General features: G+C 41.2%; 1 protein-coding gene across 2 annotated transcripts; it reads right to left on the reverse strand.

Annotated features, from left to right (window-relative positions):
- Positions 1-1,416: 1,416 nt before the first annotated feature.
- On the reverse strand, positions 1,417-5,117 carry wdr89 (WD repeat domain 89). 2 transcript variants are annotated; one of them, XM_030771898.1, is made up of 3 exons: positions 4,959-5,117; positions 3,961-4,655; positions 1,417-2,065 (listed from the first exon to the last, which is right to left on the reverse strand). In XM_030771898.1, exons 2-3 carry the CDS (start codon positions 4,631-4,633, stop codon positions 1,569-1,571), a joined length of 1,170 nt encoding a protein of 389 aa, XP_030627758.1. In that variant the 5' UTR covers positions 4,634-4,655; positions 4,959-5,117; the 3' UTR covers positions 1,417-1,568. The 2 variants fall into 2 exon arrangements, with proteins under 2 accessions (XP_030627758.1, XP_030627757.1); XM_030771897.1 differs by having other exon boundaries at positions 4,920-5,117.
- Between the last annotated feature and the right edge of the window lie 8,337 nt (positions 5,118-13,454).

Raw genomic sequence — 13,454 nt, forward strand, 5'->3', positions numbered from 1 at the left:
GCGACTTACAATCAGTGCATCAGTCGGATTCCTAATACCTCATGAGCGTACATCGCTAAAAATACTGAGCGTCAATTTACTCCTTCGTATTGCGCCCTGGAATTCTTAGACAAACATAGATACAAGACAAGGGTTTTTTTTTTTTCAGTGCTGGATTAATATCATGGTTCAGAGTGTAAATTATTTTATAAACTGGTGTCAAAAAAGGGTTACACACGGTCGACCTCTTTGTTTCAGAATCTAGAGCTCACAATAGCCTCACACCCTCTGCTCTGAAGAAATTATCATTGTCTTGCACTTCCAGTCTAAATGATCAATTTTATATATAAAAAGGGCAGATCAAAAAAATGTTTTCTGCAGCCTTATATGAGCTTAGCACTATATACTTTGGGAATGACTTTTTTGTTGTTCTGGTGCCTGTATTCTTTTCCCTTACAATATGACCTTTAAAAAGATATTATCCACTGCATTCTTAAACATTTCAGTGGTTTATGACTTTGACACTATCATTTGTAACTGAAATACATCGATCTGAGAAACAAACACTATATTCAATCTGGAGATTATTTTGAAAAGGAAATCTGGGGCAGATGTAGTGTTCGGAGCCTGCTCTGGCACATGATGAGCTGAGTGAAGCAGGCATGTGTGGGGTCTGGTGCAGGAGAACTGCTGGTCTACTAGGGTAAGGAACACAAAATGTCTCTAAGTGACCCAATCAGTGCTCTGACCTAAAATCACTCAAAAGCATGTGTGTCATGACCTGAGAACTCTTGTCAGTTAGCAATCTAAAAAAAGCTTGATAAACCATTCTAACATTTATAGAAAACAGATTTGTGAAACTTACAAGAGGTGGAGATATAAAGGAAGAAGAGATACACTTTGGTGTTCAGACAGCTGTATTGTGAATGTATAATTTTTTGCAATAAATCTTTTGGGATGCTTTCCTGTGTGGGGCAGAGCAGTATACTGCCTCAGGGCAGGAGAGTCTAAGCAGGTCACAGACAGCAGGCGAGAGGGTGGTGGGGGAAAAAAAAAGACTTTTATTTTGCCATAATCCAGGGAAGGCAACCAAATGAGCTAATGTTGGCTAAACTCTTCATCATATAACTTCAGCTGAAACTGTGGTTCTAACAGAGTCCCTTTCCTACTATGCACTGTCAATTCTATTAAAAAGGAAAAACGCTTCATAAAGAGTGTGAAGTGATTAAGCTAATATGCCCCAGCATGATTACATGGACTTAGTAATTGGGCTTATTAGCCAATAGTATCCACAGCTCCACCCCTTGGTCTGTCCCAAACTTTTACATGGTTGAGCAAGATGTGGATGAATGGATGTTGTAATAAAATGAAATACAGTCCAGTACAGCTATGTATAAATGATAAAGAAAGACCTTCATCGGGAGTACAGACATATAAAGGCACTGCTGTGTATGTGTAAATGTAAAGAATAGGATTCATATACATGTAGGTGTCTGGTGTCATAAAACATCTAAAATGAAATGTACACTTGGCACATAGACACACTCCTGCTGGCCTGTCCATTAGGTGTAAAAGCTAGAGATGTAGTGTCACGCTTGCTGTTTTTTCTCTCTCTTTGTTGGGTGGTGTCTGTATGATCTGGATTTGAGCTGCATGGCGGAGATGGTCTTCAGCATGTCTCGTTTCCCCTCGCCAGCATCCTCAGCATCCGGCCTCCACTGCAGCAGGAGGCCATCCTCTCCGCCCGTGAACAGAGTGCTCCTGACTGGGCTCCAGTGGGAGCATCTCACCGTGGCCGAGTGCCCACCCACCAATGACCTTATCAGCCTCAGACCACTCCCACTGCAGTCCAGGAGGTGGAGCTCTCCATCATTGGTGCCGCCAGCCACCAGCAGATGCCCTCCGTCCTCTAGCCATGTGCCACCTATAAAGTAGTCCAGAGACTTCCCCTCAGGCAGGGCAGCCAGGGTGCGGGCATCGTTGGCGCTGAGCAGCGTCAGCGGGTCTGTACTGTCCAGCTGTCCCACGTCCCACAGGTGCAGACCCTCATCATGGCTTAGACACAACAGCTGCTGAAGATCTTTACCTGTCAAACATAGAAAGTACTTCTTCAAAACTCAAATAAGAACAGCTTTAAGAACATTAGTTTTATAACATAATAAGATAAATATAACGGGTGCTTTCAGGTTGCACTGCAGACAGCCTATTGTTTCTCACTAGAAATGCTGAATGAAAAGAGAGATCACCACCTCTGACATAAGGGCTCAGTAGAAACTTTACCTCATTAGCACTGGCTGGTATCTCAGCTGTAAGAACGAATATAACCTGTGTTATATTTTGCCCTGCTGTTCCCTACTCATGTGTAACAATGCAAAAATGTTTTAAGGGTGACATTAACTTGTGGAACAGACTGAAGTGTACTAACAGCATTAGAATCAAAAGAGCCCTTACAGCTGTTCCATGCATCACACTACTATCCCCCTCCCTCCCAACATAGTGTTTATTATTTTTAAACACCATTCTCCCAACTTGAAATCACCGGTTCCCATAATTCCTTGCCTTGGCATGAACAAGATATCAGTCCAAGAGGGTGAGTAATGCATGTACACTCAGGAACATGCAAAGTCAGCGAGCGCTTCTTTTCACCTGTCGAGTTTACAAGCATTTCCATGTTGCCATGGAGACTATGCTGGCTTACTACAACCCAGCTTTGGTTATTTGCCTTGGATAAAAATGGGTACTGGCTTAAGAAGAGAAGAAATATTATATATTATGTATTACGCATTATGTATGACTCAAGCAGAGCTGAATATAGGAACTGCTAGACAAGGAAAAAAATCCTGACAGGACATCAGCAAAACTTGACGAAACTCTATAAACAAAATGGACACAGCCTAAGGACAGACAGATATAATTAATCTGAAATATACCTGTGTTGCCATCATCACCACACACAAACAGAAACTTAGCTTACTGTTGTAGTGGAAACAGGGCACACTGTCACCACACAAAGGTGATGTAGGAATTGTTTTGCTTAGCAGTACTTTCTCTGTTCTGACCCTACTGCATGTACAAAGTATGTACTATTCACTATCTCATTTCACAATATGCGTAGAAAAGCTTGGTATACTTCTAACCTGTAACCAGTTAACTGCTTAAATAAGCTTAACTTTACTTAACTTTAGTTTATTCACCCCAACCTCATTCTGTATCTGCCAGGTCATGCAGTTTGACATCTGGGGATTTCTTAAATACTCAAAACAATGCTGATCTCATAGACTGGAAACACCCCAGTAAGAGCAGTTCTGAAATGTGAATGAGGCCTGACTGAGATTGGCTCTGACACTGAGAAACAAACACAGCAGCCCTCATGGCAGGGTAAGAATTTACAAAGGCTAGGAGGATAAACATCTTAAAATTACCAAACTGCCAGGAGCATTTAAGTGCACGCTAGCTATATTGTTTCCAACACCTTAGATTCTGCTACACTGCCCATCCATTTAAAAGAGGATTCAGACCTACTGCTGGTGCACCTCAGTTCTTATGAGGAGTCAATTCATTTTCCATTCACACTACCATCTTTCATTGGAACTCAGACCACTTGTGTGAGGCACACTTAAGTACTGCATTACCAACATGGGTCTGAAAGGTCAAAGACAGAGCTCTGTGTTCCTGGTGTGGGTATAAAGAGAACTGTACCACAAACTTAAAACAAACTGACTTAAGGTCACCTCCTGTGACAGCCTAAGTTTGGCTCGCTTTGGAATGGTCCGAGTTCACTTTTAAGCATTCAGATAAACATAAAAATTTAGTGGAACTGCTCTGCAAAACTGGGTGAAAGGGAACACACATAACAAAATGGCCTGATTGACTGGTGGGTCGATTTGGGAGAAGGGTAATTCATAGTAACAGTCACAGTATCACTTTCCATCTAAGAACTGTGGCACCAAAAATTCAGAATACGATCAAGCCCATTCTAACCTGCCCAGCATATGGAGCTGACGGATGAGTCACTGTTGCAAGTGGTGAACAGGGCGTCATCCTCCGACCCCTGGCTCAGATCAAACACGTTGACCAGGCCGTCCGTCGCCCCAGTTGCCAACCGATCTGCCTGTCGCGGATGAAAGCAAACCGACGTAATGTCGTCGCTGTGTGACTCTGAGTACACCCCCAGCAGTCCGTCTTTTTTCAGGCTCTCCTCACCATTCCTGACCATGCGCGCGTCCCAGAACACGAGGAAGCTGTCCTCGTTCACCTTCTCAGTGCCTGCACACAGGACCGTATCACTACAACTCGCATCAAACGAGCAGTAGGAGTGCGCCGGGTCACTCTGGAAAACCTGCACGGCTTCGGAACAGGGCTGCCGGACATCCCAGCAGCGCAGTGTTCCGTCAGCGGAGCCTGAAAAGAGCAGGTCAGAGGAGTTATGCGCAAACCGCACTCCGCACAGCGCGCCTGTGTGACCCTGGTATTCCCTCTGCAAACAGAGCGTGTTAGCGGTATACAAACGCACAGAACGGTCTGAGCAGCACACTGCGACCACCTCCGCCTGTGAGTTAGCAGGGAAGGCTAGGTCCAGAATATATGTCGGGTCATCATGTTGCAGTCGTCTGGCGATTGACAGGGCCTTGAAAGTGTCTTCGAGCGTCTCCATGGTTACAGATTATTGAGCGTCTCTAAAGACAGAGATGAAAACAAAAGTCTTGGTCAACACTCGAGCCTGTTAGTACAAAAACAAATAAATAAACGTTTGACGCCAAAAGAGAGGTGAATAATTCTGGAAAGAGCAAACAAGAAAATATAGCACAGCAATGTCAACCATATGAATAACAAATTCAAACGCACTTCAGTCGTTCTCACTTTGATTTTAATAAGGATACAAGCTATTGAAATTTCAATCACATGAACACATGCCTTTGCTAAATGTAAAGATGAAATACCAAGAGAAAGTTATCGAAGGCTCCATTACAGTATATTACTTTAAGAGCACACGGTTCGTGTCATCACCCATGCAGTGTGGACAGCTCTAAGCCTCCGACAACACGCTGTCGAGGGTGGTCTCTGCACAACAACAGTACAGAAACAAAAAGATATTAAGAGCAATAGATATTCACTGTGAACCGATTACGTCTGTCATAGTCTCAGCCATGCTGTTACCACTACCGCTATGTCGTCTCCCAATTCTCCTCCTTCTTCACTCTGTTGGGCATCTTCCAAGCTTTATGAGGTACATTCCGCCACCTACTGTACCGGCGTCTGTAGTTCATGGCATCGTGTACCTTACTTGTTTTACTTGGTGTCATAGTGAAGATTCTGTTAACTGATCCATGGCACTTGTACTGACGCTTCTTTGATCCTTATGTTACTCAGCAAGAATCTCCAAGGGTGAACCCAAAACCCAGAATCAAGATCTGCACTTCAACCAGCTCAGTCACCTTGTGTCATCTCAAATCCTCATCTCAAGTCCTGGAAGAAAAGAACAAAAAAAGAAAAAAAAATGTAGCAATGTTCAAAGAGCTACAGAGCTCACTGTTCTTCACATGTGTGTCCTCCATGTTTCTTAAACCAAAGTCCTGCATATTTCAAAACTGAAACTGTTTCTGTGGGTATAGTTCAAGTTCCTTGGGGCATTCCTCTTCTGGTGAAAAACTGTTAACCTGAGCCCCATTGAAACGTCCATTATTCTGCCTTTACAGGAGTTTTCTGCATGTATATAATCACACGCAACAATGTAAACAGTCACCTTTTAACCTTCTCATATTACAGCACTATCAGCATATTGATAAGTACTTTTATCTCTTCTAAGGTTTATATGTTTATGTTCCTTTAATCATTGCAGTGGACATAATCAGACCAGTGGTATTTCCTGGAGAAATCATACTTTCCGTTATAAACAGCCTATAATGGATATCTCTGAACTCTCCCCTGCAGTACAGACTCACTGGAATTACTTATCAGCATTATATGTAATGTTTATCAGATTGCTGCCGTCTGGGTTGATGTAATATTTATTAAAGTTTTACTAGACACTCTTTTGGAAAGCCTTTTCTGACCAGGTTTCTTGAATACAAATGGCATCTGATTGAAAATTCAACTCATCCACATTTTTGAGGTTCCTGTCCATTAGCAACGTCGTCTCTGATATTTCGCTGGAGTATTAGGAATACATTTAATCACTCGTCTGAGTCTGTCCACCTCCATTCATTGGTATGCTGTGAATTAGCTTAATGGTTACTTCTAATATTCAGAGGAATTGAAGTGTGGCCTCATCAATAATGAATCTTTTCTCTGTCTCCTTGGAAGTCACATGAGCAGCCTTAACTGTAAAAACAAGAAAATCAGCTTTAAGCAAAGTATTCATTCTCTACACATTTGTGTGTACACAAACCAGTTTTTAATTCCAAACCTGTCAGAAGAAGGAAGTCTGCCATGCTTCATTACCGCTCACTCTTTTTCAGTGACATCTGCTAACAGTAGGTAGTTTTCCACATGGTCTTTCACTCCTCAGTTTCCACTCAGATTGCTCATCAATCTTTACCCTGTTAACACTGTTTTTCAGCACTACTGCCTCTCTCAACTCATCACCATCTCTCCCCTCTCAACTCTTCCTCAAAACCTGTGTCCACCCTGTTTCACCTCCTCAGATTCAAACCATTATCTTCACCTAAGCTATTCAGCTTTAGCTTCATTTACGGTGAGTTTTTTTTACTGCCCAAGAATATTGAACCAGTTAGTATTTAAAATCTCACGCGACTCTAAGATTCCAGAATGTCTGCTTATTTATTGCCTTTTCTTTTTCTTCTTCCATTCTTCTTCTTCTTCTTCTTCATCTTCTTGAATGGATGGCTGGTTGAATCTTTTTCTGGTGGATGCACACAGTGTGATCCACCCCAAAAAAAAAAACAAAAAAAAAAACAGAGCACTCTGCTCCAGAGCATGTGGGCACCATTGGAAACAACAGTAAACGCTTGCTCAAGCTTTCAAAAGTTTATTGTTACAATTTCTTTTCTGAGTCTCCTTCATTTCCCTTTCAAACAATCTAATGGGTTTTGGGTGAGAATCTATGACAGGTGTCACACTACTAAAACATTAAATTTTACATCTACAGGACAATAGCCTTCAAATGTAATTCAAGAGAGAGAGAGAAAGGAGAGGGAGAGAGAGAGAGAGAGTTGTGGCAGCTTCTAATGGCCGGTGTGATAATGCAGGGTTTGGTTGTTTACTCCACGTTTCTTATCCAGCATGAGCGGCAGAGTTTTCAGTGACACTCTAGTCCTTCTGTCATCAGCTCAGTAAAAAGGCACCATCTACAACATCTCCTCTTTTATGGTTATCTCTTCTTTTATGTTTATCCTTTCAATGCACTCTCTGACAAAAATAATGTTTGTTTACTGTTATGCAACATAAAATAGACAGCTAACTTCCTTTGTTATAGTTTACTTAAAAAAGTACCAAAACACTTTGTGTTCTGTATTTTACAGTGTCATATTTATCCAAGTAAACCTCAGTAAAAATTAGCCTGTTTCACGGGACTCATTTGGATAATCATTTAGCTTACTGAATGACTGAAAAGGGATATGTTTGGCGAGACCAGTGAAGAGAGACAGACAGAGAGAGAGAGAAAGAGAGGGAGAGGGAGAGAGAGAGAGAGAGAGAGAGAGAGAGGGAGGTCCGATGAGTTTCCCAGATGCAGGAGAAAGAGTGGAGGAAGATGGAGTGACAGGCCTGTCGCTGTGAGGAGAACAGAGAAAGCTTTTATTGCCCTCTAAACATCACCTGTAATATGGGGATAGGGCTAAAAATGGCCTCAGTCAGCATTTCTCAAACACTAGCACATAGGCAAGCCATGGTGGTACACCAGATGACAATGAAAATTTGTCTGCACTGAAAAACTGACTCGGAAATCCCAACCAAAACTACTGAAAACTTTTAACATTTTCCATCTTACAAATTTAATGAAATATGTTTGTGTGACTTCATACAATGCAAATGAGGGCTTGTTCCCTTATGTTAACATTCAGCAGCATATTCACAGTGCTAGTCACATTCATGTTTGTGAGAGAGAAGATTGAGCTGAAGTAATGTACTTTGCATATGCAACTGAAATTCCTTAACTTATTTCCTTATTAAACTGATTCTGATTTTTTTTTTCTGTAGCGTACCACAACAGACAGGTTACTGCCGCAATCTTAGAGCTGGGACTACTTATTTCTTTGTTTGGTTTAAGGTGAGTAATATGAAAAAAATGTTAATTGCCAACTTTATAACTTTTTTTCTATTTATCTTGTGTTTCTAGTGAAATTGTGTAATATGCTACTGTCCACAGCCTAAAGAACAAATTTAAATGCATAAATAAACAAAACTTTAACAGCCAAACTTGTGTACATACAGGCTCCATTGGTCAGTAAGATTAGGTGCTTTGTTGGAGAAGTACCCCCTTTTTTGCGTGCTTGCACCACAGGAATTGAGAACAATCATAGAACGCTGTTTTGAGGGGCTTTTTTAGCTCCTACTTCAGGGTGGGTACTCTCCCAGCACAAGAGGAGCCATGCATGATGTACGTGTGGGTTGATTGGAACCGCCATTTTGTGGGCCATTATTGTCTGTGGCCTCTGTGAGATGGTGGCTGGTAGATGGTACCTGGATGGTTTTGTTTGGTCAGAGCTGGTACTTAGTCTGAAATGTCTGAGAACTATGGGGCTGGTACAATAGTCACATCAGTGCAGTCTTAGATTCCACCACCATGGGCGTCTTTGTGTCGCTGGGTCCAACAGAACCCGTCATCATGAACCTACTTCATAGATATCTTCCATTTGTCTGAGATCTGACTGAGGGGGTTTTCAGAGGAAATGATGTGACAAAGGCAAAATGGTTTTGTGGTTGGCACTGATGTTATAATACATTTCAGTTACTCTGACCTGGCTTTTGTAAACTTCCTCTCCAAAAGATTAGATGTACGTTTACATAGCGAATGACATAGAGTTTTGCCACATTTAAGCATGGTCTCTGCAGCTTGACAGATTCTAAAAATATATTTTAGCATTGTTGTGTTGAGGATCTTAAAGTAATCAACAGGACAAGACACCAACATTACTTTAATATTTATTTTGTCATTAAAAAAAAGATACATTTGAGAGGACAGTGTTGACTGAGTCATTCATTCATCTTATAATCAAATGAAATCAAATATTAAAATTATTTTTTATGTTTGATAAGTGAACCAGTAGACTACTGATCCATTTAAAAGCATGGAACACAGCATTTATAACAATTACACAGGATTTCTGGACATTCTCATATCTCCTTTTAAACTCACCATTACAAAACAATCATGTTGACACAGAGCCAAAGCTACAGTCTGAGTGCTAAACTCAAGTGATTTTCTTTCTCTCAAACCATATCATTACCACAGACAGGTCTAATTCCACAAGGAAATCAGTGCTCCAGAGCTATTTGGCTTTAAAGACAAAGAAAAAGAAAGCAAATTGAATTAAGACCTGAATAAAAAGTGATTAATGTATCCGAACAGACAAGACAAACACACGTCTGTTAAGATAAACCAAACCAGCCTACTGCACTTACACAAACTGAGAGTGGACAAGCATCAGGGCAAAACCATTTAAAGGGTACGCAAAAAGGTCTTCACGTACTCTATTATAAGCTCTACTATTAAACTCAAACTGTGTTTGCTGAGTTTGACTAGTACATACTGAATTACGTTAATACTATTTGCTGGTTGAAAAGTCAGTAAATTTAGTCAAAATACATTACTTAATTTCAAATAAATACAAAGGAAAATTTCATCACATGATTCAAGTGAGTAGCATCTAAATGCTAGCTAGGATGAAAAAACAAGCAAAAAAATAATAATAATAAAAAAAGAAAAAGAAGAAGGAGAAACAAAGAAATTATGTGGGAAAATTATGTTGGCCAATCCTTGAGCAGAGAAAAATGTTGAAGAGCCATAAAAAACAGGGTGGAATATACACTTTTCAGTTTTGAGTTTTCAGCATTTTGGAAAAGGCAACTTTCTGCATAAATGAGCTGCTAGTAGGCTACTGTTTGCCAAGCAATTCAGCTCTTCATTTAAAGTCAGATTTCATTTAAAAAATAATCAATAAAAAATAAAGGTAAAGATACAGCTTCACAGATTTGATTTAAATTTCTGTTAATCAAAACAGTTCCTGAAAACAAAACAAAACAAAAAACAGGTTTATTGGAACAAGTGCAAAGTCAACAGAGCGTAATGCCTGTTTGTTAATTTTACATTAAAATAATAAGGACACATTTGTGAACTCTGATGCACACTATGAAAAATTGGTCCCCTCCTGTATTTTTCACTCCAGCATGAACCGTTTTTGAGCCTCGGCAGTGGATGGACCCCACCACAGTTTCCATCTGACAAGAACAGAACAAATCGCTGTGTTTTTCCACACTGGTAATTGCCAAGCAGCGCTGAGCGACCGCGACATGCTCCAACCTGGCTGGGCAGTTCTCCTGTAGGGCAACATTCCCTCTGAACTTCTGTTTAATCTATCACACCTACAGCCAGCAATGCTCCAACACTCATGTATCACAACTGAACCAAACACTCTGAGCTGCTGGGGAACTGGGTTAGGCATGTCTGCGCAGGGTTAGAGCTCAAGTCTGCATACACTGCAGCCGTTTCAGAACAGGACTACACCCCAATGCGACCACCCCCATTGGTCAACACTCACTCAGCTCACTGACTGGTCACGAGTCACTGTAGTGAACAAGAGAATAAGCGTGGCCAACCCTGGTCAATGTGCCCCACCCACATCAATGCTAAATCCCACAGACAGGATACACACCTGCACAGAGAGACGGAACATTACCTGTGTCCACCCCGTACGGAGTTTTACAAAGCAGAGGAAAAGAAAAAGCCTGAAAACGTTTGATGAATGGAGATCAGGATCAGAATTGCTGGATACACTGCATATGTTCAGAGAATCAGAGCAAATTCAAGATTGTCTCAACATTACAATCTAAAGCAAAGGCCTGTATTTGGTAAACAAGAGTGTACTTACAAACCAGTCATCATCAGATTGGAAAGTTGAGATATTCTCAAAGTGTTAAGAGGAAGTGCTTTGAGTCTGTGCTATGTGTTTTACTGCTTTACGCAGTGCAGGAGACCAAATATTAAAAACATATATTTCACACTACACACATAAAGCACATCAGTGCTGTAGGGTCTGGATTCCAAAAACAAAAACAAAAACAACAACAACAAAAAAACCTCAGATGAAATCAGAGAAATGAGTGGGGCGGGGCACAGCAATTCCTCCAGAAAACGGACCTTTCTACAGACAAAGTGTTTTTAACTTTGAAACAAACCACTTTTCATACGAGATTTTATTTCAAGCAAATCATTCTGAACACTCATCACTCTTAACAGCTATGGTCAATATACTGCAGCTTAAAACAATGAACCGTTCCACGTCCATCCAAAAGTACTGCAGCTTAAAACAATAAACCATTCTACTTCCATCCAAAATTCTTGCACAAAAAAAATGTACATCTCTCTTCTCATCATTCTTGGAATCTAAACCCCACAACTTTCTGCACCACACAAAAGTCACTCTTCTCACAGAAAAACACTCAAAAATATGACATAGTAGATGGTTACAATGAAAGCACACTCTGTCTATATCTCTCTCTAAACACACACACAGGTCATGGAAGCTTGACCTATCAAAAGGTCGCCATGGCGGACCTTGACACACAGGCATTATGGGAGCATCAGCGAGTCTTTCGTTTATCGGGTTGAGGCACAGGAGATAAGAGTTTGGAATGCTGACAGGAAAGGCCACAGGTGAAGAGCTGCACAGTCAGAGTGTGTGCTCTCAGACTACATTCACATGCTCGTGCACATGTAGCATGTTACAGACACATTTTAAGCGTCAGGTGTCAGTGCGTTAACCCTGATAACCACATAACCAACTGCAGTCACATAAACTTGGTGGTAATGATTACCTGGACACCACAGAGAAGAGTCTGTTAAATGAACAGACACGGAGATCTCTAGGCTCTGTGTCTATGGATACTGCTCAAATCGTACCATCAGCACCCTATAGTCTTTTAGGGGGCCTTGTGCTGTTTTTATTTTACCAAAACAACAAAAACAAACAAAAAAAACACAAAACAAACACTGCTATGAGGGAGTATATGTATGTACCATGTGTAATCAGCAGCGATTATTATCATGTTCGAACTGAAGCCACGTGGATGTAGAAAAGCAGCAAATCTCTCTCACTTTATCAATGAGCTCTTCTGAGAGTTCAGCAGCAGCTGTTTGGACATGCAATATGAGGACTGAGCCCTGACAGGCCTGAGAACAGCAGCTGTTTGGACGTGCAATGTGAGGAGTAAGCCCTGACAGGCCTGAGAACAGGGCCAGTGTACTCTACAGACAAAGGTCCATGACCACTCCTACACCACCACACTTTGCCCCATGAGGACTACACAGACCCATAAAATCTCTTCAAAACATTAAAACTGTCCTGATAATCTGCCAGTGTGCCGTCTCCCACAATAAGTCCTTTTTGTCACCCAATATTGTCAGTACTTGCATGCAAGTAAAAGAGCACAGATAGTTTTCCTGTGATGTTTGGCGAGACTGGAGAACACACTGGTTGTCCTCACAGAAGCTTTACAGGTCCCAGATAGCTGCAGGAACTGTCTTATTCAATTCAAATCACTCATTTTTAGCTGAGTTTAAGGCTAGAGACTGACAATGAAAAAAATCACTGTTCGATGTGTTGTGGGGGCCAGTTCATCATGGATTCTGACACATGCTTAAGCTTGCTCGGTTGGTTTTAGATCCAGATGCAGATACTTTTCAGATTCTGGGAAGACACAGCCAGGCGTTTTGGCTAAAATGTCCCAGTGGGCATTTCTGAACCACTTCATAATGGTCAGGACCTGAGGACTGACAGGAACAAAACTAACCCCGAACATTAAAGATTCACCACAGCATTTTACAGAAGACAGGTGGTTACTTTCCCTACGTCCCACATTTCACAGTGAAGAGCTCACCTCTACTGCATGATGTCTATTTTAAACTCATCTGACCAAACCACATGGATACAATCCAAATGCCAATTCATCCAACTCCAAACTACTGCTAGATTCATTCAGTTAAAGATTTTTTTAAAGTCTCTGGTAACCTTTCCAAACAGTCTCCAGCAATGAAGGTGGTCTTATATGAGAGACCTGGAGACTTAGTGCAACAGAATTTTCTCTAAACATACTTCTCTAACCGTGGGCTTTAGATTTTCCCCTTTTGAACCTGAATCTCCTTCACCACGTGTGGGAGCAAAACAAAACTGCTACCTGTCAGGTGCATCACCATTCCACTGGTTTCAATGTCTTAGTCATTGCCTTAAAAATCTTAATGTGGTACATTCAGTATTCATCTAGTTTTAGCACCAGCTGCCTGCCTTTTCACAAAGACT

The sequence above is a fragment of the Chanos chanos genome, chromosome 4, assembly GCF_902362185.1.
Source record: "Chanos chanos chromosome 4, fChaCha1.1, whole genome shotgun sequence".
NCBI lineage: Eukaryota > Metazoa > Chordata > Actinopteri > Gonorynchiformes > Chanidae > Chanos > Chanos chanos.